This window comes from Thrips palmi, unplaced genomic scaffold (assembly GCF_012932325.1).
Source record: "Thrips palmi isolate BJ-2018 unplaced genomic scaffold, TpBJ-2018v1 HiC_scaffold_5, whole genome shotgun sequence".
NCBI classification, from domain to species: Eukaryota; Metazoa; Arthropoda; class Insecta; order Thysanoptera; family Thripidae; genus Thrips; species Thrips palmi.
In genome coordinates this window covers 8,053,786-8,080,548 of record NW_023144632.1, presented here as the reverse complement: position 1 = coordinate 8,080,548, position 26,763 = coordinate 8,053,786, and the positions used below count along the sequence as shown (strand labels likewise).

The 26,763-nt window shown below is 52.9% G+C and overlaps 1 protein-coding gene across 6 annotated transcripts in view; it reads left to right on the top strand.

Annotated features, from left to right (window-relative positions):
• LOC117650665 (glutamate receptor ionotropic, NMDA 2B) overlaps positions 1 to 25,992 on the top strand; it is a 100,404-nt gene extending 74,412 nt beyond the window's left edge. For 2 of the 6 annotated variants that reach the window (XM_034394233.1, XM_034394232.1), the window contains 12 exons: positions 8,631 to 8,820; positions 12,987 to 13,128; positions 13,896 to 14,125; positions 18,725 to 18,872; positions 19,630 to 19,813; positions 20,193 to 20,484; positions 20,805 to 20,928; positions 21,350 to 21,692; positions 21,976 to 22,211; positions 24,534 to 24,724; positions 25,404 to 25,499; positions 25,836 to 25,992. In XM_034394233.1, the coding sequence (XP_034250124.1) occupies positions 8,631 to 8,820; positions 12,987 to 13,128; positions 13,896 to 14,125; positions 18,725 to 18,872; positions 19,630 to 19,813; positions 20,193 to 20,484; positions 20,805 to 20,928; positions 21,350 to 21,692; positions 21,976 to 22,211; positions 24,534 to 24,724; positions 25,404 to 25,499; positions 25,836 to 25,878 (2,219 nt within the window). In that variant the 3' untranslated portion in view covers positions 25,879 to 25,992. Of the gene's footprint in view, positions 1 to 8,630; positions 8,821 to 12,986; positions 13,129 to 13,895; positions 14,126 to 18,724; positions 18,873 to 19,629; positions 19,814 to 20,192; positions 20,485 to 20,804; positions 20,929 to 21,349; positions 21,693 to 21,975; positions 22,221 to 24,533; positions 24,725 to 25,403; positions 25,500 to 25,835 lie in introns of all 6 variants that reach the window. The other 4 variants (XM_034394230.1, XM_034394229.1, XM_034394228.1 and 1 more) reach the window with 4 other exon arrangements.
• Positions 25,993 to 26,763: the final 771 nt, after the last annotated feature.

Sequence of the window (26,763 nt, the reverse complement as noted above, 5' to 3'; positions counted from 1 at the left end):
AAGGTTTAGTCACACAAGAAAAACAACTTTGCCTACAACAATTTGCCGATAATCACCACAATTCAGTGCTCTTTTTGCAAGAGACTAATCTTTCAAGATCAACACCGATGGCTAGAACTATGGATTTTACATTCTTCCTTAACCCCCCTGTACAACCTTCTTCAGGCGTCGCCATTGCCATCAAGAATCAACTTCTTCAAGAAACCAAGATAATTCAAGAATCAAATCTAGTCCCTGGATACTTACAAGCACTGCATCTTGAAATCAAGAGCTACAAATTTTACTTCATAAATGTTTACATGCCTCATAATGCACAGGTTGCATCTCAGGTATTAAACAAAATTCATAATTTTTTGTCAACAATTACAAGTGAAGATGCCATCATCATAATGGCTGGAGACTGGAATACAACTTTAGCCAAAGAAGATAGAAGAAACTGTTCTGAAAAAAGAACTCAATTAGTAAATCAAATCCAAGTTCTTCTGCAACAGTACAATCTGACTGATGTTTGGAGAAACTTCAACCCTAACAAACAACAATTCACCTACAGAGGATTACAAAACAATCATCCCATGGCTAGACTGGATCGTGCTTACATCCAAGCCCGTAACTTACATGCAGTACAAAGCACAAATATTATTCCATCCTTCTCTGACCATGATGGAGTAACCATCACTCTAAATATTTTTGAAAAGAATTATAAAACACCTTATTGGAAGTTTGATGTAACTCTTCTCAAGTCAAATGAATATATTCAAATCATAAAAAACATCATAGAATATTTTGAAGAAAAGGAGCAAGAAGAAAATTCAAATATAGTTCAACTGTGGGACTGTTTGAAACAAGAAATATCTTTAGCTTCACAACGGTTTTCCAAAAAACTAAAAGAAGATTCAGAAGAAAAACTCAAGACACTTACTTCAACAATAAGTCACATTGATAAAAAGAAGAACTGTCAAGAAATGATCAAAAACTTCTGCTTCAAATCCACAAAGAAATATCATCAATTTACAACAAGGACGCATCCCTCAAATTAAATTTGTTGGAGTCACAAGTCCGTCAAGAAGCCAATACTTCATCAAAATTTTTCCTCAGAATTGCAAAGCAATCTAAGCCTTCAGCTGTTATAAATGAACTTTTAATTGATGGGCAAGTAACATCAGACAAGACTGCAATTTTTACAGAAGTCCAGAAGCATTTTCAGAGTGAGTTTAGTTCACAAAATTTGTCCCAGAATTTTAATCCAAATAGTACTCTCTACCAAGATACTCCCTCTCTGAGTCAGCATGACTCAGAAAAGTGTGAAGAAAAAATAACTGAAGAAGAGATAAAAGAATCCATACAATGTGCACAACTAAACCGAGCTCCAGGCATGGACGGTTTGCCAATTGAATTTTATAAATTCTTCTGGGAAAATCTTAAAAACCTTTTCACCAAAATGGTTCAACATTTTCAAGAGACCGGACAACTTCCCAAATCTATGAAGAAAATAGTCATATCTCCAATCCCCAAACCAGGGGACAGAACTACTCTAAAAAGTTGGAGACCAATTGCCCTGATGAACTGTGATTACAAAATAATATCAAGAATCTTCAGTAAAAGAATAGCCTCAGTCTTACAATCACTGCTCAGCTCTGATCAAAGCTATTGTGTTCCCAGCAGAACAATTTACAACAATCTGCATTTAGTAAGAAATGTCATTCGTTATTCCAACAGGAACCAAACAAACCTTGCAATCTTGGCTTTAGATCAGTCTGGAGCTTTTAACAAAATATCCCACAAATATTTAGAACATCTTCTCAAACTCCATAACTTTGGACCAAATTTAAGAAGATCAATATCTGCACTAATTCAAGAAACAAGAGGATTTGTCAAGATTGGATCTTCACTGCTAGCCCCTTTCCTGTTTGAGAATGGCTTTCGACAGGGTGACCCTATTGCTGGGCCACTCTACGTTATCTCATTTGAGCCCTTCCTCCGCCTCGCTGCCAAGATGATGACCCAGAGTGGGATCCCCATTCCCAGCTCCAACTTGAAAGTACACTCAACAGCTTTTGCGGATGATGTACATTTTTTCATAACTGATGATCAAGACTTTGAAAAAATATCTCAGGCCTATAGCTATTATAGCCAAGAATCAGGAGCACAACTTAATACAACAAAGTCAAAAGGCCTCTTTTGTGGTGCCTGGAAAAAAAGGAATGATAAACCATTAGATTGTCATTGGAACAATGATGGACTGAAGATTTTGGGAGTATTCATAGGAAATACTCCACAATATGAAGAAGAAAATTGGACTTCACTCATCATAAAAATCAAAGGAACTCTCAATAACTGGTCCCAACATGTGAAACTCACTTCTCTTATTGGGAGAAAAATTGTCTGCAATCAGCTGGCAGGGTCCCAACTCATCCACACCCTCAACATTCTTCAACCACCAAGACAGTTCTTTGAAGAAGTCCAAAAATCCATGGTTGACTTCATATGGCAAGGCAAGCACTGGCTCCATAAAAATTATGTTTTTGCAAACACAGAATTAGGTGGAGTGGGACTCACGCACCTGGAAGCAAAAACCAAATCATTAAGACTTAAATTAGTGCAAGACATTCAAAATAATTTTGATTGCCAAGAACCAGTTTTCCTATATCATCATTACAACATGTCTCTCTATGGAAAGTCAACACCTCAACATTTTTTCATGCAGCAGAAGAACATCACTGAAATGGCAAATCTGGACAACTTTTATTTTAGTCTCTTAAATGCATGGTATGATATTCAACCAACCCTAATAACAACACAATTTACTTTCTCAATACTGAAAGAAATGCCTCTTTATGGAAGTAAAATAATCCAAACAGAAGAAATCAGCATCATTCCTGAATGGCGCACCATCGGAATTACCAAACTTGGACAGTTACTAACCTCTCAAGGAAATTGGGCGGACTTGGAAATTCAAAACCTCTCAGCACCAACCCAGAGGAGAATCAAAAACAATTTCACTCAAATTAAAAATTTTCTTGCTAAGAAGATGTCTCTAGAAGAATCGCCAATCCAATTCAAGTTCAAAGCTCAACCATCAAATGAAGAAAGAAAATTTCCTGGAACAAGAAAACAACATTACCTCACCACCCTGCAATACTATTTGAAGAATCCAGAAGTTACAGGAAAAATCACCTGGCTTGACAAGCCCATCAAGTGGGATGTTATCTACAGATATCCAACGGACAGAAGAGACTCCGATATTACATGGAGACTTCTTCACAACTCTCTTGTTACTCCTAGAAGACTAAATCTCTGGAAAGTCATCTCATCAGGACAGTGCCCATGGTGCAAAGAAGAAGAAGGAAATACAATGCATATGTTTTTCCAATGTCAACATGTTAAACCTCTCTGGAATTTCATCTCATCAAAAATTGCCACCATCAATCACTCAGCGCTCCCAAACTACGAACAGCTGCTAGTTGGCTTCCCATCAAAGAACCCAGCTGCAAATTTATCCAATTTCATTCTAGTCCTTGCCAAAAGCACCATTTATAGATGCTACATGAATATAATCAAAGAAGAAAATCCACCTAACCCTTGTTATCTCAAATTGTTCAAAAGAAGACTCAAGTACAGATTAGCACTCGAAGAACATCACGCTGAAGTAACAGGTTTCAGAATTAAGTTTGAAGAGACTTTCTACATCAACAATGCCCTCAGAAATTTTTAATTATCTGATTAGAAAAGCACAAGCAAAATCAACAAGCTTCAAACTCAAGAAAAAGAAAAAGAAGAAAATGTAAACAAGGAGAAATACCAACCCCTCGAATCAATTTCTCCTCTCTTTTCTTCAAAGAGGAAATCACCACTTTGTAGAAAATGAAGAAGGGAGAAGAAAGAAGAATTCCAGAAAAACAATTTCAATGTAAACATATGTCTACAATCCATTTCTTGCAAGTCTAAATCAGTCATCATTTTGCTGTAAACCGGGCCCCTGCCACCCTGAGCATAGGCCACCATCGTCACACCGAAGAGAGCCAGTGCGCTGTTGCCTACCTGCACGGCGCCATAAAGACAACCTTTTTGAAGTATCCTTAAAAATGCATATTATTTACTAATCTTTTTTCTTTATTAAATTATCTTATTTTCTTTATTAAAAAAAATGTTAATTGTTTAAAAATAAAAAATAAAAAAAAAAAACAAATTGTAAAACACTGCATCATGCACCATAAATACCTCAAGAGACATCAAAACTGCATGTTTTTTTTGTGACAAATTTTCACACACCCCTTTTTGGCCCGCTTTGTGAACTTAAAAACCCCCCAATAAATCCTGTTATAAACTAAACTCTCTCTCTCTCTCTCTCTCTCTCCATCTCATGCTTCGCTTTTCCAATCCGCAGTGGCGCTTCTTGTGAGCGGGGGGACACTTCGCGGAATGAGCGTGGGCACGTCCGAGGCGCTTTTCTGGTTTGACGGACGGACGCGGGTTTTCCGAGGCAGCCCTCCGCTCAGCGGCGCCTCTGTCAAAGGGCGGCCGGCAGAGTCGTTTCCGCCGCTCTGTCTCTCTCGCACTCACGGGGAGTCCCGTATGGGTGTGAGAGAGACAGAATGACCGTCAGAGTCACCCGAAAGGGGGCAGAAGCGGCTTTGTGGCGCTGGCCGGTGATTGGAAACCGTTGGCGGTGTGTGGTATGGCGTGGTGCCGGTGTAGGAGGCGAACTGTACCCGTCGGCGCAGAGTACCCCCGGGTGCACAACGCCTAGGGCCATAGTACCCTGGGGTACATGACGACTAGGCTCAATGTACCCAGGGGTACAAAGCGCCTAGTTGCTAGGCGAATTGTACCCCGGGTACAATGCGGCTAGGCGAAATGTACCCCGGGGTACATTTTGCCTAGGCTTATTGTATCCCCCGCCGGTCGGAGGAGGATGCACGTCGCCTAGGCGCAATGCATCCCCCCCGGATACAAAGAGCCTAGGCGAGGAGTATCCCCTCGGCCGGCCGGAGGGGGATACAAAAAGCCTAGGCGCAATGCATCCCCCCCCCCGGATACAAAAATCGAAAAAAAAGAAGAAAAAAGGGGGGCCCTTCTCCCACCTCCGAGATCGGAGGGCCGCCTGCAACTTCGGTGGATCGGGGGAACCGGTGCTTTACAGGCGGCGACCCCAGGGGTTCTCGTCTGTATATGGGCCGGGCTTGAAGGGCGGGTTTGACAGTCTCTCTCTGCCTTGAGAGCCTTTGCTTTTCGCGGGGTGGTCTGTACCAAATGTACACCCGCTGTCCGGCGCTCTCTACCAAACATACAGCTTGTTTAAGGGCCAGCTTCAAAGGACTTATCATCTCCTCCCGACGAATCAGGAGGACCCACCCGCGACCAATTACGGGTGGCTGGATTGACGGATCAAATACTCCGTCGCTCCAGTGCCGAGGCCAACCCGCCGAAGCGCAGCTGCTTTTTAGACACCCCAGCGGAGTGGCCAGGTGAATGTGACTCTGACCACTACGCTATCAAGCTTGTACGTCTGGCGTCGTGTTGGACAACGGGTTTGAGTTGCAGTGGAAGGAAGCCAGTCGAAAAATGTAATGAAATGATGGGAGTCGATCCCAGGACCCTACTGCCGGGACCGCACGACTTTTGCCGCTCGCCCACCACAGCCCATGACGAATGGAGCGGCGTGAGGCGGGCTCTTGACGCGACAGGAATGGACCGACCCGGTCAAAATTTCACAAGAAGTTTGGGGAGTCGAACCGCCGACCTCAGCACGGAGAAGCGACGCCTCTACTCCCTAGACCATCACGGCACATGCAGTTCGTTGGCTGAAGTCACGGTTTTCAACCACACTGGGCGAGGCAGTAAAATTAAATGTTAATGTTTGTTAGGATTCGAACCCCCGACGTCTGGGACTGTTCTACACGGCTCCGCTCTGATGGCCTCAAACCGTTCCACAAAAGAAAGGAAATCGAAAAAAAATTGAGATGCCGGTATTCGAACACCGCACTGTGCAAATGCGATCGAACGTCTGTAACATTTGCACAGAGCGGTGTTCGAATACCGGCATCTCAATTTTTTTTCGATTTCCTTCCTTTTGTGGAACGGTTTGAGGCCACCAGAGCGGAGCCGTGTAGAACAGTCCCACACGTCGGGGGTTCGATTCCTAACAAACATTAACATTTAATTTTACTGCCTCGCCCAGTGTGGTTGAAAACCGTGACTTCAGCCAACGAACTCCATGTGCCGTGATGGTCTAGGGAGTAGAGGTGTCGCTTCTCCGTGCTGAGGTCGGCGGTTCGACTCCCCAAACTTCTTGTGAAATTTTGACCGGGTCGGTCCATTCCTGTCGCGTCAAGAGCCCGCCTCACGCCGCTCCATTCGTCATGGGCTGTGGTGGGCGAGCGGCAAAAGTCGTGCGGTCCCGGCAGTAGGGTCCTGGGATCGACTCCCATCATTTCATTACATTTTTCGACTGGCTTCCTTCCACTGCAACTCAAACCCGTTGTCCAACACGACGCCAGACGTACAAGCTTGATAGCGTAGTGGTCAGAGTCACATTCACCTGGCCACTCCGCTGGGGTGTCTAAAAAGCAGCTGCGCTTCGGCGGGTTGGCCTCGGCACTGGAGCGACGGAGTATTTGATCCGTCAATCCAGCCACCCGTAATTGGTCGCGGGTGGGTCCTCCTGATTCGTCGGGAGGAGATGATTAGTCCTTTGAAGCTGGCCCTTAAACAAGCTGTATGTTTGGTAGAGAGCGCCGGACAGCGGGTGTACATTTGGTACAGACCACCCCGCGAAAAGCAAAGGCTCTCAAGGCAGAGAGAGACTGTCAAACCCGCCCTTCAAGCCCGGCCCATATACAGACGAGAACCCCTGGGGTCGCCGCCTGTAAAGCACCGGTTCCCCCGATCCACCGAAGTTGCAGGCGGCCCTCCGATCTCGGAGGTGGGAGAAGGGCCCCCCTTTTTTCTTCTTTTTTTTCGATTTTTGTATCCGGGGGGGGGGGATGCATTGCGCCTAGGCTTTTTGTATCCCCCTCCGGCCGGCCGAGGGGATACTCCTCGCCTAGGCTCTTTGTATCCGGGGGGGATGCATTGCGCCTAGGCGACGTGCATCCTCCTCCGGCCGGCGGGGGATACAATAAGCCTAGGCACGAGGGGGCAAAAACTCGTGCAATCATGTGTACACGGCCCCCGAAATCACACGCGAATCATTGAGAATCACGCGAAATCAAGCAATCCAAAATCAGCCAAAATCACTAAAATCGACCGAAATTAGGCAGAATCACACGAAACCAGGCCAAATCAGTCCGAAATCATTTCTTTCCGAACACAATCAAACGCAATCACGCTCAACATCACCCTGGTGCGTCGCGAAATAAGGCAAAATCAGCCATGAAATCAATTAAAACCATGCGCAATCATTTCGTTTTCCGAATCATGTGTACACGAAAATCCCGAGTTTTTGCCCCCTCGCCTAGGCAAAATGTACCCCGGGGTACATTTCGCCTAGCCGCATTGTACCCGGGGTACAATTCGCCTAGCACCTAGGCGCTTTGTACCCCTGGGTACATTGAACCTAGTCGTTATGTACCCCAGGGTACTTTGGCCCTAGGCGTTGTGTACCCGGGGGTACTCTGGGTCGGGGGGGTACACTTACACGCCGACACCGGCACACTGTACACGGGCCGAAGGCTGCCTCGCCGCCTCTCGTCATGATCGGCATCCGATGATGGTCTCTGGCACCTGTGGCGTCGCCAACGGGGCGTGCCGTGCCGCGCCGTACCCTGCGATGCCATGCCGTGCCGTGCCGTGCCGCGCCCCGCCCCCCACAGTGCCGCGGCGTGCCAGCGGGGCGAGCGTTGGCGGCGTGATGGTGGCTGATTACTTTGGCGCGATGGCTCGCGATGGCGAGGTGGCATGCCGTGGTGATGGGATGGCGCCGCCTGTGCCGGCATTGCCTTGACCGCCGCGTGGCTGACTGCCGGCCCGACATGTGCCATGCCCCACGTCCTCCAACCCCAGAATACCGATAGCCTGCCCACTGTAAAGCCCTGCCCGGCCCTACCAGTGCAGGCGGCATAATCGGAAGCGCAAAACTCGCGTTTTGCGGTTCGAGAGTCCGCTCCCATTTCCGGGCGCTTTGGAATCGTTCTCGAGTCGCTTCGAGTGCGGGGCGCTGCGGAGCGACGACAAACGGAAATGGAGCAGGACCAGAGTCCCGAGTTCCGCCGCACAAAAAAAAAAGGCATTGTTCTGATAATTCCCCGTTCGATAGGCCGTGGGCCGTGCACGCATTGCGTAATCACCGAGGAGGGAGGGAGGGAGCAGGACGCTTGTCCTATGCTTAAAAGCGCGAAAGGGTTTGGGAAATTATTCCAACACTGGTGAAACAAAGGCATTAAAATTATGCCCTATAAATACGTAAACGATTTACGCCCCTGGAGCGGCGTAGCAGAGTATTTATGCCCTAAAGGGCGTATTTTCGGAGTACATCGTTTGTACGACCTCTTTTTATCCGACATGCCGAAATTCGTCCGACCTCCTTCCCGCTTAGTACAGTTTGCAGAGCAAGGAAGGCGGGGTGTGCAAATTACACACCTCCGCACTTTCCACTGTGTTTGGCAGTGCACTAACGCTGACTCGTGTTACAGGGGTGCACTTCGACACGTCGAGCACGTCGCTGGTCACGGAGATCACGACGGCCATCAAGGTGTACGCGTACGGCGTGGAGGACTTCGTCAACGACCCGCGCAACGCCAACCTGTCCCTCAACACCAAGCTGTCCTGCGAGGGCGCCGGCCTGGGCGACTCTCGCTGGGAGACGGGTGACCGCTTCTACAAGTGAGTTTGCATGGCGTTGCCGGAGCCGGCCTGAGGGCAGGGAAAGAAGCACGCCTTGCCGATTTGCAGGGGCAACGCGTGGGTTTTTTGCTTACCTTCAGGCGCACAGTGGGCCAGAAAACCGCGGTGAAGGTGGCCAAAATTCCCGACGGGTTTTAAGTTCCAAAAGTCTCGAACCGAGTGTGTGACCCCACCAATGGATTCCTCGTTCGGAGAGCAATCCATTGGTCGTACGGTCGGTTTGAGACTTTCGGTACTTGAAACCCGCCGGGTATTTTGACCACCTCCACCGGTTTTCTGGCCCACTGTGAGGCGGTGATCTAGTGCCCTCCTCTCCCCACCCCCGGGGAGTGAGACTCCGACCGCCGGGGGCGGAGAGGAGGGAAGAGGAGTAAACGGGTAACGCGCGGCGCTGGGTGCATGATCCCCTCACCGCGACACGGAAGTCGTCAAGAAGCAGCTCACTTCACTCTCCTGCTTGTATATTTTTACTTCTTGCTCATGTCCAAGTCATACGGTACATTGCCCTTCTCCTCGTCAATAATCGGTTCCGAGATGGAATCTCCTTCCTCGCGCCCGCACACTGTAAATGCAATTTCCGGAGCGCGGACCGCATCGAGGTCGGCCAGGCTAGAGCCGGGCGAGGCTCCGTCTGGCTCTGCCCGCATGTTCGGAGCGGGTTCAAACGAGTTCCAGTCGAGTCTGGTCGGGGATGGTCGGGGCTGCAAGTGGGTAGGAAGTCAGCGCTGAGCGCGCTCGTGGCGCGGCGTGTTGCGGCGTTGCGGCGTTGTGGTGCGGCCCAGCACGGGCTACTGCTTTTCGGGGACTGCGCGGAACCGGAGTTCGCCTGGCCCAGGCCAGTGTGGGGGCAGGGTGGGGCAGGGTGGGAGGGGCAGTGCACATTCCGTGCCAGTAAATTAGGGGACAGCTATCTGGACGCCCCGCCACGCCACGCCACGCCCCGCCACGCCCCGCCACGCCCCGCCCCGCCACGCCCCGCCCCGCCCCGCCACGCCACGCCCCGGCTGCGGCACGTTCCTGGGAATGTGGCGGGGCGGGGTGGACATGGGTCTGTATCGGATGGGGAGGGGTAGGGGTATTGGACGGGCAAGTTATCCCCACTGTCAGACGCCCCGCCACTGGCGGCACCGCCACCACACGAGCTGGTCCAGTGGACGCGAGGTGTTTGCGCTGTACCAGCGACCTGCCTGCCTGTCCGCCTGTCGTTTACTCTGTCCCTGGATTCCCACAAGGCTACCGGCCTGCCGCGCAGTTCCCGTGCCGTGGCCCGTGGACTGCCTGACTGCCTGGCCGAGGTCGGAGGGTTAAAAGCGATTTACCGCCCGTGTATGGATGCGCAATCGACCGTGCGTTTTAATTCTCCCTTCCGGGCCGGACACGTCCGATGATGCCCTGTTATTAGGCCCGCCGCTGGGCCGCCGGGCTGCAGGCTGGCCTGGCCCTTCACCGGCAAACCGAAACTCGTACACGGCTCAGTGCACGTTTAAGGGGGGAGACTCGTCATTCTACGTCAAAAAATCAGATTTTCGTTTTTCAGTTTTTCGAATTCTTTGTGTTAAACCCTTGAAATTGGTGGCTGGCTGGTATTGAATTTCAAAACCGTTTGGCCATAGGGTGACATTTTGTAATTATTTTTCCACAGGATAGGTTAGACCGTTCGAACTTTGAAGCCATTTTACTCAATTGCAATATTTTGGGTCTTGCGCGCACGATTTGAGCCAGACCGTTGATTGTTTCGACCCAATAATTTTTCCTATGTTTGGCCTCTATAAGACCGTCACTCTGAACTAGGATATCTTCAATCGGCCCAGTAGAAGTGCCCGATAAAAATTATTGAAATGTCTAAATTTAAAGGCTTTTTTTAATACACTTAAAAATGTAAATTTCAGGCACTTAGGAACGAGGTATTTCAATAATTCTAGTTCAATCTAGAGTGCCAGGAGTCTTCTTGAGGGAGGAACAAAGACATTTATGATATGATGCCGCATTCTCCAAAAATCATGCGCGCAGTGAATTTTTGGCGCATTTTAGTGTTTTAGTAGAAAGATCACAGATTCTAGGTCATAGGGCCTAGAGACAAACTTTTTTTTTCAAAATCAAGATTAAAGAACCAGCTTTTTATTGGAAAACCCCACTAACCTTCAAATCTATTGGAAACATTTTTTATTTAAGCCTGAAATTTGTTAAAATTTTTGTGTTAAAGACGAGTCTCCCCCCTTAAAGGATACCCCTAATTTGATGGAATGGTACAGGCTTTCACGGCGAACAAAGGAATCTCCGGGGATCTCGGTGGTACGCTTGGCACCCCGAATCAAATTTTAGGAATGAACGGGTCATTTCTATGGGAGGATGTCGAGGTCGTCTCGCCTGGTACAGGAGATCCGATATGAAGGTCGCTTTACCACCTGTCAGATGAAACTTGAAAAGACTTTTGTGGGTGATTGCGATTGGGTGGCAGCTGTTCGCCGCAACAAGGCCCTCGACCAAGGCCCTCGACCAAGGCCCTCGACCAAGGCCCTCTACCAAGGCCCTCGACCAAGGCCCTCGACCAAGGCCCTCGACCAAGGCCCTCGACCAAGGCCCTCGACCAAGGCCCTCGACCAAGGCCCTCGACCAAGGCACCGGGCCGCCGCCTCCAGCTGCCAGACGCTCATCTGCACCCCGCAGGCTGGGAGTCGTTCCGACCGCTCTGTCTCCCTCGCACTCATCACCCATTCCGTGTGGGTGCGAGAGAGTCAGAGGAGCGAAAACGACTCTCTGCATCAGTCCACCAGGGTCCAGTTTCGCGGGCAGTCTTTTCTCTCTCCCCCCCCTCCCCTTCCCAATCTACCGGCCGGCCGCTGCCATTGGCTGCCCATTCGTAAACCAAAGACAATGTCAGAAATTGCCGTAATAAATTGTCACGTCGGTGGCACAAATGGTCTCGGCGCGCTGGGGCTAAGCCCGGCTGCAGACCGAGAGTCGTTTTCGTCGCCTGTCTCTGTCGCTCTCTCTCTCTCTCTCTCTCTCTCTCTCACCCACAGGGTCGCCCAACTCGTGCGAGAGAGACAGAACGACGATAACGACTCTCGGAATCAGTCTGCAGAGGCGGACGGTTTATTTTCCGAACGGGATTCGGGCCTCCGCCTGTTACTCCCCCCCCCCTTTTTCTCCCCCTCCTCCTCCCCCTTCGACCTTCCCTTCCCCAGGAATTACTTTTGGCCGCTGCGAAATCATCAGTAATAGGCCCAGGCTGCCGGCGCAACCTGGGAGAGCTGGGATACTCCGACTTCATCTCTCGGCCCTCCCTCTTTTTGCCCCGCACAGTGGGCCAGAAGACCGGAGGAGGCGGCCAAAACTCTAGACGCGTTTTGAGCTCCAGAGTCTCTAAACAATGCTCGAATCGACCGTATGACCCCACCAATGGATTCCTCGTTAGGAGAGCAATCCATTGGTGGGGTCACACGTTCGGTTCGAGTCCCATGTAGCGACTCTGGAGCTCAAAACGCGTCTAGAGTTTTGGCCGCCTCCACCGGTCTTCTGGCCCACTGTGCCCCGGCGGCTCCGCCCGCCCGGCCTCTACCAGCCTCTAACCGGCTCCGGCCGGAAATTCGCGTTTCGAGGCCGTTGCCGGCGTTGCCATGGCACCATGGCGGCGCCACCGGAGGCGGGGCTACCGGTTGAAATTGGACCCGTCCCGAGGAAAGGGGCCCAAACTGTTACGGAGGCCGACACGACCAGTTTCTTCGGGAAGCAGGGTGCGGAGTTGCAAAATCTTCTTCCGAAAAAAGGGAAGTCACTGGAACCGAGAGTGGAGAACTCTTGACAGCCAAGTGTGGAGAACTCCACTCAACCAAGTGTGGAGAGCTCCACACAACCAAATGTGGAGAACTCCACACGATCAAGTGGGGAGAACTCCACTCAAACAAGTGGGGAGAACTCCATTCAACCAAGTGTGGAGAACTCCTTGGAATGCGGAGGTGTGGACCGCACTTAAGCACCTGTCTGCAGTCTCCACAAGCCAAGTGTGCACCTTGCCACCAGATAGGGGCTCTGTGACCTCCACACTTGAAGTGTGGAGACTGCAAACGCCGCACCACGAGGTGTCTAGGGTTCCCCAACACGTGCTTTAACAGTGATGTGACGCCTGTGCTTTGACGTTGCAGGTACCTCCGGAACGTGAGCGTGGAGAACGACATGGGCAAGCCCAACGTGGAGTTCACGGCGGACGGCGTGCTCAAGGCGGCCGAGCTCAAGATCATGAACCTGCGGCCCGGGAACAACAAGCAGATGATGGTGTGGGAGGAGGTGAGCGTGACGTCACACTCAGAAGCTATTTGAAGTAGCAATTTGAAAATGACAGAAAGTGTGCGTTCCTAGACTCCGTTGAGAATTTCCGGAGGCTTCGCTGGTCCAAAAACATCAAGTATGTTCTTTACCTGCGGGGAACTTATTCAAGACGGATTCTGTGTCTTTTTCTTCCGACCATCACGGGCAATTTCTTTTGCGGACAGATGTCCTTGGGCCCAAGATGTTTTGAAACATTGTGATCGGATGCGACGCGTGTCGCGCTCGTTCGAATGTGAATCACGGCATCTCGTTCGCGTTCGTGAACACGAGACACGTGACACAAGAGTCCAATAACGAAACATGATCGGCATCCTCTCCGTTCGTTGGGACGTGGCATCTCTCGGCCTGCTGTTGGCGCCTCTCTCTGCCCCCCCCCAATCTCTCTCTCTCTCTCTCTCTCTCTCTCTCTCTCTCTCTCTCTCTCTCTCTCTCTCTCTCTCTCTCTCTCCTTCTCTCTTTCATGCCCATGCCTCCTGAAAATGACGTCAAGAGACTGATCTTCAAACGAATGTGACATCATACTCAAACGAACGTGGCAACATTCACACTTAAATGCATATGACGTCACACACGTCGAGCAGCAGTGCCCCTGGAAGTCAGCCCGGTTGAGAGACAGCAGCGACTGATTCCGAGAGGATCGTTTTCGTCGCTCCGTCTCTCTCGCACCAACGGCGGCACGGCCCATGAGTGCGAGAGAGAGCGCTAACACGAGGCTGTGATTGCAGATCGGCGTGTGGAAGTCGTGGGAGGGCGAGGGCCTGGACATCAAGGACATCGTGTGGCCGGGCAACAGCCACACGCCGCCGCAGGGCGTGCCCGAGAAGTTCCACCTCAAGATCACCTTCCTGGAGGAGCCGCCCTACGTGCAGCTGGCGCCGCCCGACCCCGTCACCGTCAAGTGCAACATGAACCGCGGCGTGCTGTGCCGCGTGGCGCGCGAGCAGGACGTGGCGGAGTGAGTATACAGTGTGCCGCCCGCCGCCGCCGCCGCCCGCTGTGCAGTGCGCTCCGAAAGCAATCGCCAGAGCGCTTTTCTTGTTTGTTCCATGGCTCCGCGCCAAGCCCTCCCCTCCTCCCCTCTTCCCCTCTTCCCCTCCCCTCCTCCCCTCCTCCCCTCCTCCCCTCCTCCCCTCTTCTCCTCCTTTCTCCGTCAATTATTTGGCATTTTTTTCTGGGGAGGGGGATGACGCCCAGATCACACGGAACGGGTGGAAAATAATTTTGAGAAGCCACCTCTGACGGGACGCCAGGAGGGGGTTCTCTGCGCTCAGAGCACTGAGCTCTGTAAAAAGCCGAAGAAGAACTTGGGGCGTACAGTTTGGCGTAGACCTGCTGCAATTCAGTTCAGTTCGTAGTCCGAACAACTATTTTATTTCACAGCTTAGGCTGTACCCAAATCGTTCATAATCTTATGAAACAGTGCTTCGTGCGTCCAAAGGCAGTTTATGAGTGGAAGGTACAATCTGTTTTTATGCAGTCTAACCACGCTGTTTGCGAGGCAGCGCCCTTCGCACTCGCTTTGTTGAATCCCACCATTTCTTTCGCGAGTCCAGTAACGACACGGGGATGGCGGTCACAGTGTACCAGTCTGCCCCAGTCCCGCCGTGCCGTGCCGTGCCGTGCCGCGGGCACGCGGTATTTGCATTTATCTGGCTGTCGCCGACTCTCTCCCCTGGACGCCGGAAGTAGATTCTATTCTGATGCATTCCTGCCCCCTCCCCCCCTTTCCCCTTCCCCGCGCTGCTACTGCTCGCACATTGCGACGTGTGGAGGGGGGGAGGGGGGAAGGGCGTTGGCGGCAAACTTTGCCAGGGCGGGCAAACGAAGAAATATGCCGCCCAGAGACCGGGGCCGGGTCGACGCTAGGCATCCGGAAGGAGGGGGGGGGGAGGGGTTAGACGGCCTGTGTGTTGTCTGGTGTGGGCCGCAAGAGGGAATCGTTGATAATTTTCGCGCCCCCGCCGCGGGCGGCCAGGCAGGCGGGCAGCCAGGCAGGCAGGCAGGCTAGCGGCAGGGCCCGGCCGGCTTGGGGCTCCTTGGCCGCGGCACTGTTTGATCGCTATTGCTTTTCTTTGCGAAGGCTTTTGAGAGTGTTGGCGCCGCTTTCACTGCCCGTCGCCGGGGCGCCGCGTCCGCAGCCAAGCGGTCCGAGGAAAGCACAAGGCGTCAGAGATAAATTTTTCCTTTTGACAAACTGCCGCGTGCCGACGGAGTGTCACCGCTCAAACTGGCCTCGCGCTCGGACGAGGTTCCGCGAGTCGCCGCGAGATGGCGCTGCGCACGCCGAGCCGCCGCACGCTCGCGCTGGCGACCTAGGTTAGCGTTGTAACTAGTTTGTAGGCAATTCCTTCACACCGATAGTGTTTAGGGACCTAGTCAACATTACAGGCGAGTTACATGTCACTCTTCGGCCGAAAAGTCAGTTTCGGCCGTTCCTCTGGAAGGCGCAGCGCCCCCCCTTGCTGCTCCCCCTCCCCCTACCATCTTCCTCGCCTTCGCCTACGCCTGCTACAGCGACATCGGGATTCTGGGCCCTTCACCCCGGTTGGCAACCGTGCCGACGGTCACGCGGTCACAGAAGGGCTGCTCATTTATGGAGGTTGACTCAATTTGATGCGAGATTGGGAAATGACCAGCGGCTTTCCTGGTGCGGAGTGGCCGTGCACCCAAGTTATGCTGTTCATCTTCTGGCAAGGCCTTTTTCCTCACTGAACGGACGGGGCGGGGGAGGGGAGGGGAGGGGAAGGGGGGAGACAGTGCGTCGCGAGAAGCCGTAATTGGCATGCTTTCGGAGTCTCCAGTCCAGAGGCCTTGCCGGAGGCCGCGCTGTCGAAGTGAGGCACCGCCTCGGAGACGCGTCTGCACAGAGCCTCTGCGCAGAGCCTCTGGGCAAGGGACAGTGATTTGGGCGTCGTGGCCTCGTGACCTAAACCCCTCCCCTCCCCGCCCCTCCCTCAAGTGCCAGGCCCCTCGCACGGCCCCTCGCAGGGCCCCGCGCGGTCGGAAGGCGTCGGTTGGCTCAGGAAATTCAGCATTCCGGCCCGGCCCGGCCCCGCCCCGCCCCGCCCCGCCCCGCCCCCGGCCCCCTTCGCATCCTTGCCCTTGGAAGGGGCCCTCCACCCTCAGCCCTGGCGGCGTCTCGGCGCGTCCCGATCCCAAACCGGACCCGGGGCGGAGGTCGGAGGGTGCCCCGGCGGAACCACTCGGGAAACGTCCGCCTTACGTCCTTTTTCTTCGTTTCGAATGTTATGTAGGATTCGGGGTGGTTTTGTTATAAGTTTTAACTTTTAACCAAATGCTTCGTAGATGTCAATGTAGACCCCTTGCATTTGAAAACGAAGTCCTTTCTCATTTTCAGCCCGCGCTCTTTGTGCGCAAATCTTTCTTTTCTTTACCCAAGCTCTGTTTTTTGTTTGTTTTTTTTTTTTTCTCTAAAAAGCGGTTGCACGACTTGTTGGATTAAATTCTTGAAAGCGCGGCCCGCCGCTCTGCCGTAAACGGAATGTGACAGTAGGGGGGAAAAGGAGGCCCCTCCCGCTTTCTTTGTGGCTGCTGGCCCTGCCTGCGCTGCTCGCCTGGTGAGGCAGGTTGGCGCCGAAAGGGTGCAGGCACAGTGCAGGCACTGTGCAGGCACTGTGCAGGCACTGTGCAGGCACTGTGCAGGCACTGCTACTTGTTGCGCTGAGGGCGGCTTGCGGCTTCCCGTGGCAGGCAGCGGCATGCCGGGTCGAGGGGCGAGGCGCCCCGCAAAGGCTCCCTCTCGCAGTGTGCCCTCCTAGGAGTCACGAAGTGGAGAAAGAAAAGAAGTGGTGTTGTGAAGTTGTGGCTCAGGGGACTACCAATGGCAGTGGTACCAATAAGGTCGATGTTGGTCGATGTGCCACCCGTCGAAATTTAAACTTGACAATAGAAATCAAAATGCTGGTAAATTCAAAAAATTCCAATGCTAATGTATTCCGCAGTGTTCTGACAATGGAACATCATTATTAAAATGTTCTTAGCAGAAAGAAGGCAGTAAATTAATTTTCACGGGTTGGCAACTAGTTTCTCGGCGTCTGCGCCCTTGCGAAAATCGCGAAGCTGAAAGCACCAGCAGTCGCGCATTAAAACTGCCCCTCCATTGTTGCTGACGTTGAATTGTTTGGCTTGTTTCAAAAGGCTATGGTTCTCTAGTCATGTTTTCTTCAATTCTGTGTAATAGTACTCCCTCACAACGTATCAACACCACGACGGTTGGTTTGACAAACTTCATAAACTCGGGAGGGATGGTTTCGAAACGCGGGTGAGTCTTGTTCGAGGAACATGAGCACTGCAAGTCGCGAGGTGGAGCGAAGTGGTCCTAGTGCTAACTGAATCACAACAACAACAAAATTGTTTTATTGACAGAAAAAAGTAATATTTGAGAAACTTTATGTCAGAAAAAAAGAACTTTTGTTTTGCTAATTTTCTGTGAATATTTTTTTAGAAAGTCACCACATAAAAATTGAAAATTTGTTTTATATGAATTTTCATAAGCAGGAAACAAGGAAAAAACAAGAAAGAGAGCAAAATTAATACAGATTTCAAATGCTACAGTTGGTTAAACTGTTAAACAGGTTGCAAACCTACTGCGCATGTCCAAAAACACTCCGATCAAGAAGTATTATTGGATAGTTCTACCCGAAAAACTGCGTTCGAACCGACACCAATTCTATTGTTGCATCTTGTCTACCTGCAGTCAAAGAAATTTTTCATTTCGAACGTGCTGATTTCAGCTTTTGGAGTAAGCTGTACAGACCCAAAAAGAAGCTCGGTTATTGGTCCTCCCCGGCTCGGGCTCCCCCCACTCCCTTTTTTTTCCTTTGACGAGTCGAGTTTTGCCATGGAAACGGCGATTTTGACAGCAAATTTCTCAAAATTGGCCGTTAACTTTTTAACCAGATTTCAGCATGAGAATCAGCGTTCAAAGTTCTACAAGTCTGCAAAGTCTCATTAAAATCGTATAGAAAATTTCCGAAATGCATAAAGGGCCACACAAATTGAATCTCGGGCCGGCTGAATCCTGGGTATACTATAAGGCTACTTCGTGCCTAAAAAAAGGAAATGAAGGAGGGGAACCTAAGGGAACCCGGCTGGGGAACGTTTCCTCGCCAGTGCGCTGCAGTGGCGGCACAGCGATTTCTGAACAGCGCTTGTCGCCCTGCAGGCTGAAGCACTGCTTGCGTCGCTCCGTCTCTCTCGCACTCATCTGGCGCTCCGTATAGGTGCGAGAGAGACGAAGAGAGCAGCTCTCGGAATCAGCCTGCTGTCCTCCTCGTTTTGCAGTGCAGGCGAGCATGTGTCGGGCCCGAAATGGCATACGATCATGTGTGGTTCAGCCCTTAATGGTAACGGTAATCTGGCTAGGGCGGCCCGCACAGCTCACCCGAGCGGCGGGCCAGTCTATCCTACCGTCTGCAGGCGCCTTCTTGGTCCCGCCGACACCAAAAAATGGCCTTCAAACCCACTTTGCTCGACCCCGAGACTGAAATGTTTGTCCTCTCACTCTGTGACACCTTGCTTTGTGTGCATCCAGGATGGACCAGTTCTCCGCCCACCGGAACAGCTCCTTCTACCAGTGCTGCTCCGGCTTCTGCATCGACTTGCTGGAGAAGTTCGCCGAGGAGCTGGGCTTCACGTACGAGCTGGTGCGCGTCGAGGACGGCAAGTGGGGCACGTTTGAGGTGAGCCCAGGTCCGCGTCGAGGACGGCACGTGGGGCCCAGGTCCAACGAATTGTAGTGCCATCGGTCTATTATACAAACATAGAGCGGCACCGCCGAACCGCGTGTGGGAGAAAGCGTAAGCCGATGAGAGAGAGAGCGAGAGCTCTCGTCAGTCAGGCAGAGCTGGAGCGCACACCGACAAAGCCTCCCCTCCCCCTCCCACAAGTCGCGCGTATAAAGGCATGGATCTGTTTTGTCGTCTGTCCGCGTCCAGGACACCCCACTGGGAAGCTTATGTGGCTGCACTGCAAAGCTATTGGTCGGAGATGCACAAACCGTCTTTTCTATTATTGGCGGTAAAAGCCCGCCAATTCCAAGTCACCGCCAGTAAAGGGTGGCAATATAACCGCCTTTCGATTTAGAGTGTGCCCGCGAGTCAGCCGCCCGCCACTGATCTCGTTTCTGCGGCCTCCTTCGTCCCCCGCTCCAAAGTTGAAACTGCTTCGGCGGGCGCAGAAATTGGTGGGCCACTGGCGCGGCCGGTTCGCGTCGCCGCGTCGCCGCGCTGCCTAGCGGCCTCGCCTCGCGGCCCCGCCTCGCGGCCTCGCTGTAGCGGCCCGGACGGCAAAGTTAGGGGCAAATAAAATAATGCGGCTGAGCGAACCGCTGCCGCGGCCCTCGCGTCCCTCGCGGTCGTGCACTTTGGGTCAGCAAAGTTTGGGGCGGGATGGCGGCGCCTTGCCGCTGCTCTTGCTGATGCGTGGGCCTGTTTGCAGAACGGCCGCTGGAACGGACTGGTCGCCGACCTCATCAACCGGAAGACGGACATGGTGATGACCTCGCTGATGATCAACTCGGAGCGCGAGGGCGTGGTGGACTTCACGGTGCCCTTCATGGAGACGGGCATCGCCATCGCCGTGGCCAAGCGCACCGGCATCATCTCCCCCACTGCCTTCCTGGGTCAGTCTCCCCGTCTCTCCCCGTCTCTCTCTCACCTCTACGGGGCGACCCACGAGTGCAAGAGAGACAGAGCGACAACCCCACTTCGCGTTCCTTTCAATGTGATGTCAAACCAAATGTGCAGAACTTCGCCCTTCCCGGTGTCAAGTAATTCTTCACACTAGGATGTGTGGCGTCTGCAGTCCTCACACTTGAAGTGTGGGGCAGCCCACTCAGAGCCCCTGTCTCTTGGCTTGGTGCAAACGTGGAGAACTCCACGCTTGAAGTGCGGCGACTGCCCACTCCGTACTTCCAAGTGCGGGACTATGCGAATTCCCCGGCTCCGCATTTCAAATGTGGAGTTAGTTTCACAGTGCTCTGACTCGCCTCTCTGCTGCAGAGCCCTTCGACACGGCGTCCTGGATGCTGGTCGGCGTGGTGGCCATCCAGGCCGCCACCTTCACCATCTTCCTCTTCGAGTGGCTCAGTCCGGCGGGCTTCGACATGAAGGTGAAGGTCGCGACGGCGAACAGGTGTCTCGAGGGAGTGCTGAGTGCTGACGGTCTTGTGGTGCTGCAGGTGACCCCGGCGGCCAACCACCGCTTCTCCCTGTTCCGGACGTACTGGCTGGTGTGGGCGGTGCTGTTCCAGGCCGCCGTTCACGTGGACTCGCCCAGGGGCTTCACCTCCAAGTGAGTGCGTCGCCACGCCTAGACTCTAGACGCGTTTTGAGCTCCGGGGTCGCCAAACAGGACTCGAACCGAACGTCTGCTCCACCACCAATCGATTCCTCGTTCGGAGAGCCATTTAATGGCGGGGCCACACGTTCAGCTCGAGTCCCATTTAGCGACTGTTGAGCTCAAAACGCGTCTAGAATTTTGGCCGCCTCCGCCGGTCTTCTGGCCACGGCGTCCTCTGCCTTTACCCTCGTCGTTACCTCCGGGGCGTAAGGATCCCCGCTGAGCGGAATTAAAGTGATGACATTTTTTCCCTTCTTTAAAACCGCGCGCAGGTTTATGACCAATATGTGGGCCATGTTTGCTGTCGTCTTCCTCGCTATATACACTGCCAACCTGGCCGCCTTCATGATAACCCGAGAGGAGTTCCACGAGTTCACCGGGGTCGACGACTCCAGGGTAAGTGCTGCGCAGCGTGGCAGCGGCCATCCATACTCGGCAGCCGGCCGCCTGTCTTTGCTGTTCATTTCGCCCAGAAATTTTCTTACTGTCTCTTGAGAATGCCAGAGTGACAGCCCGCACTCACGGTAAATCCATCTCCTGGGATTCTCAGGAATGGTTCATGGTGGTTCTATCTTGTTGTCAGGGCATTTTGGAGAAGATTTTTTGCGCTCTGTAAACCTCACAAACTATTTATTTTAGGAGTTACAAAGAAAAGTAGCTTGTCATATCAAAGTATTTTGAGCATAAGCTTACAAAGAAAATACTTCATAATTTACGAACTATTTCTTCGTATAACAAACTAAATAGTTTGTACCTTACACGTGCTCAAAATGCTCGGTGAGGTTTGAAGCGTGTGTGACTGTCCTTTTCTCCGCAGCTGAGCAAGCCGTACAGCCACAAGCCCATGTTCAAGTTCGGCACGACGCCGTACTCGCACACCGACTCCACCATCAAGCGCTACTTCGTGGAGATGCACGCCTACATGCGCAACTTCAACCGCACCTCGGTGCAGGAGGGCATCGCGGCCGTCAACAGCGGCGAGCTGGACGCCTTCATCTACGACGGCACGGTGCTGGACTACCTGGTGGCGCAGGACGAGGACTGCCGCCTGCTCACGGTGGGGTCCTGGTACGCCAAGACGGGCTACGGCCTGGCCTTCAGCCGCAACTCCAAGTACGTCCAGATGTTCAACAAGCGGCTGCTGGACTTCAGAGAGAACGGTAGGGGTCGTGTTCTGTAGAAGCTCACTGTCAAACCGGGTGTTGCGGAGTTGTGGAATTTTCAGTCGCCACACTTGGAATAGTGCAGAGTTTGCAGCCTCCACACTTCAAGTGCACTGTGCCTAGATATAAGGGCTCTGTGAGTGACTCTACACTTGAAGTGTGAAGGCTGGCAAACGCCACACGTCCGAGTGTCGAGTTCTGCACACTTGGTTCGATGGTGCTTGCCAAACCTCTCAAAACGAGAAGCCTCCGCAACTGACCCCTGCACTGCGCTTCGCAGGCGACCTGGAGCGGCTGCGACGCTACTGGATGACGGGCACGTGCAAGCCGGGCAAGCAGGAGCACAAGACGAGCGACCCGCTGGCGCTGGAGCAGTTCTTGTCCGCCTTCCTGCTGCTCATGTCCGGCGTGCTGCTGGCCGCCATCCTGCTCTTCTTCGAGCACATCTACTTCAAGTACATCCGGGTCAAGTGCGCCAAAACGGACCAGGGCGGCTGCTGCGCCCTCCTCAGTCTCGTGAGTCAAGTAAAAGCTCGTTCCAATCTTTTTTCACTTTCTTCTCTTTACTCTATATACTTCCTCTGAGTGTGGCAAGCGCAGCCTGGCCGTCCAGGGCGCGTCTCTGGGGCGCTGTCAGTGGACATCATCCCTCAAGCGCCCCAGCCGAGCCCCCTGGCTGGGCAGGCCGCGCTTCACTGTGTGGTAGACACTGGCCTGGCATTAACGCAGCTGTCGCTTATTGCTCAAGTTTGTCCACCGAGCCTTAAAAAGAAAAATAATTGAATTTACGAACGGCTACCGCCTTTCTTTACATCCGCCTCTGTCTCACGTGATTCATTCAAACCAACTGCAGCAAAATCTAAACAGTGGACAATCTTGTCTAGACCCGAAGTCGCTTCGTGGCTTCTATACATTTTAGAAATGAAACTAAACACAAAAGTAATGTGGATTTAAATCTAGTTGATTATTTTCAGCCCGTGACTTGTAGTAGTATCTCTGTCGCTGCCTTTCGGGCCCGGATCTTGTCTTCAGGATAATCCTCTTGTCTCATTGTCTTGCGTCCTCATTTGTTTTGGCAAAAAGTCGTACACCGCCCCCATTTTGCCCCCCGCGCTACAAAGCGTTCGGCGGGGCGCCCGCTCTCCCTCTCTCTTTCTCTCGTTCTTTTGCTCTTTCCTCTCTGCTCGTCTTCCTTCTTCTTCTTCTCCTCGACAGGTCTGTCTCATCCGTCTCTGTCTCCACGGCCAATTCCGTCACCTCCCTCCGTGTCCCTCTGCTTGCTCATAAACAGGACCTTAATAATTTGGCCCATATTAAACTCCGCTCTATGATGGAGCACTGCTGTGAAAAAAGTAGAAGGTTGTGACTTGCGGCTTTCATTTTCTAAAATAAAAATGACAGGATTTGTAACGAAAATGATTAAAATGCAAACGTGTAAAATAAAAAGGCCACAGGTCTACCAGACACCACACATACACCAACTGACACGCGCACACACCCACATACATACATTGACACCAACAAGACACCACGTCGCACTCAGCAGGGGAGGTATAAGGTTTGTCTTTTCGTCTCAGTAGATAGTTCCACATTAATGTCACTTGGAGCATGCCTGGCCTGGCCAAACACTTAAGTGAAATGCACTGCCTTAGTATGAGATGAATGCCGGCAATTCAAGTGAGCACGACTTTCATCGACACTCACAGTTCCTCCTCGCACGATTAACTTAACATGATCAACATGAACATTGCCGGATCAGTAGTACAATAAAGTTACTCACAGTGGAGCTTCAAGAAATGAAAACATTGGTCGTTGTTGTTTCTGTTGTTTTGTCACTTCGTTTTCCTATTTATCGTAATATGGAGTAGGAGGTCTTATGGACAAAAGCTTTTGTTCGTCTTGGAAAAGAGTCCCGAACAAGAGGAAATAATTTCAAATTTTTCTCCACACTTATTTTATTTTTGCCATGTTGCCGTGGAAATTGTAAACTTTGAATTTGGTTGATTTTTTTTTAGTTTCCTAATTTAGGATGAATTTTGAATCTCGGTGTTGAAATATTTCCGAGTTATTTCCTCTTGGTCCCGGATTCGTCGTGCAGTCGCCTCCCGGCGCACTGTGCCGTATTCACAGTTGGGAGAGAGTACTCTCCTTTTTTTCCTTACTATACCTCTTTTCCGTTCTCTCCTTCTTTTAGATTCGTGGGCTTGCATTTTGTTTGTCTTTTTGCAAAACTTGCGTTTGGGGCATGCGTATTGTGAAGGCGACTTCGCCCACCGCACTGACGGGCCTGACGGGCGAGACGCCGCTGCGGACACTGTGTGGCGTGCACTGCCGGCACGGCCCGGACGGACGGACGTACTTCGCACCTACACTGCACCACCTCGGCCACCATGGTCCCCGTCCGTTGGTAGCTAGGCTCACTCGAATGGTCTGAGTAGCTTCTTTGCAGACTGCAAGACGAGTGCATGCGGTGTCATTTGCTAATGTGGTTTTGTGTCGTCCTCGCTTCTGTTTCGATGTCTCGTAGTAAATGTTGCAGCAGTGTCCCTCCTTCTTTCACTTACTTTGTGCTCTTTCTCTGGTTTGGCCAGCTGGTCCCCAACTTACGCTTACGGTCTGCACCTTCCCTCTGCCTCGCGGTGCGATCCGCACATTCACAGGGTTCGAAAGACTGTCGTGACACGGAAAGCTCAATGTGCCTCTAACGACGCAGCACTCAAGGACCCACAGTAGTGCCCTTCCCCCGCTGCCGTCACGTGGCCCTGCCTGGCCCTGCCTGGCCCAGCCCGGCCGCAGCCTCTGGTTGTCATGACGACGCGTTGCTGCGCCTGCTTGCAGAGCATGGGCAAGTCCCTGACGTTCCGCGGCGCCGTCTTCGAGGCCCAGGACATCCTGCGGCACCACCGCTGCAAGGACCCCATCTGCGACACCAACCTCTGGAAGACGCGCCACGAGCTGGACCTGACGCGGCTGCGGGTGCTGCAGCTGGAGCGGTCCCTGGACGCGCACGGCATCAAGCCGCCGGCCAGGTGAGGACGCGGAGACGCCGAGCGCTGCCCAGATAGACGCCGCGCCGCACGGTGGGGTGGCCAAAATCCCGGACGCGTTTTGAGCTCCAGAGTCGCTCAATGGGACTCGAACCGCCTGCGAGGTAGGCCGCACGCCGGCGCGGCTGCACGGCGGGAAGGCCCACTCTCCGGGCGCTCTCCACTCCCCGCGCACAGTGGGCCAGAAGACCGGTGGAGACGGACAAAATCCCGGACGCGTTTTGAGCTCCAGAGTCGCTAAATGGGACTCGAACCGAACATGTGACCCCACCAATGGATTGCTCTCCGAATGAGGAATCCATAGGTGGGGGTCACACGTTCGGTTCGAGTCCTGTTTCGTCTATGGAGCTCAAAACACGTCTGGATGAGTTTTGACCGCCTGCGCCGGTCTTCTAGTCCACTGAGCGCCACTCGCACTACGAACCTGTCTCGAAGGGTTTCCAGCCTCGGTCGGCACTGAGTCTCTCGCACAAGGGGTAGCGACGCCAGCCACTACACTAGGGGGACTCGGTCCCGCTGTTGTTCGCTGGACTCGCAGCGGCCTGCCAGCGGGCTCGCGCCGGGCGGTGCCTTCGTCGCGCTGTCTCTCCCACACTAGTGGGGCGTTACGCAGCGTGGGCTGCACCTCCTTCCTTGCTGACTGTTCTCGTCCTGGTTGCAGGCACATCAACGCCCCCCACGCGGGCGTGCTCATGCACCACCGCGACATGACCAGGAACCACGTGTTCACCAACGAGTTCGGCTCGCGGTGCTACAGGTAACTCTGCCCTGCCCCTGACTCGAATGCTAATGCTACCAACCTCGCGGCCCGAAAAGGATCTGCCTACGACCTGTGACGGATGTGTGGCCTATCTCACAGGCGCTACAGGTTCACTTGAACTTGAGAGCTTGTACCAAAATTGATCAGAGTCTATTTCCGAGGAAGTTGCACGCAAAGCAGCGCAAAGCAACGTGCCCCCAGGCCCCACGCTAAGACACCCCACTACTTGTAGCGGCCCCTGCCCGGCGTGGCCCGGCGCTGCATGGCCTCAACGCCAAAGCGGTGTCTAAGAGACGCTTCCCTCCTGCCCTAACACTGGTTCTTTGTCTGCAGGCCGGACGAGCGCGAGGTCCAGGAGATGGAGACGGTTCTGTGATATTCGCGGGCTGTGACGCCACCCGAGGTGCCACCCTTGGTGCAGCGGGCGCACCCGGGGCCGTACCCAGACGACTCCCCCATCCACCTGGGGCCGCGTCTGCGCGCCGCCTCGGCCGCCTCGGCCAGCGTGGCCAGCACCTCGTCCTGCGGAGTGTCGGTGACGGTCAACCGCTACTAGGCGGTGCCCTTGGTCCTCGCGACACGCCAGACACGCCCGGGCAGCGCAGCGTCGTGGACTTCCCTCGCTGCGCTCCCCGCAGCAGGCCGCCGGCTGGGCTGGGGCCGGGCGGGCCCCTCCCCGCACCCCTCGCCACGGGAAAGCCGCAAGGGCGCCTGCTCACAGTGGCAAAGAGGCTCAGCCCCAGCAGGGACTGCCCGGTGAAGCCCAAGCCGGCGGAGGTCGCGTCAATACAGCCCTTTGATGTTTTCGTTTTACCATTTTCTTTCATCGTGCCGACTGGACTGGCGACTCGCACCGTTGACATTGGCACTGCCAGCTACCGTTAACAGTGTTACGATTATTATGTTGTTATTGCTCAAGCAGGTCTTCTAGTGCGCAAGGGAAAGACCGGAGTGAAATTAGTTTAATATTTATGAGACACTTGTGATAAAGGAACAGACCTAAACAATAATCCCATGGCAGCACTGTACTGGGGCTGCACTGGGCCTGGTGCTTTGCTAAAATAATTAAGATGTACAAACTATTTGTGTAAATATTATAGGTGTTTTGTGTACATAGGTTGCGGTGCCAGACTTCGAGATGCACTGCCAGCTATTGCAAGAGTGCAGGCCCTTGCATTCTGGACCCTTGTACTGTTTCAATTTGAGGACATTGGGCTGGAATTTTACGTTGTCAAACTGCCTCATGAAACCTATATCCAAT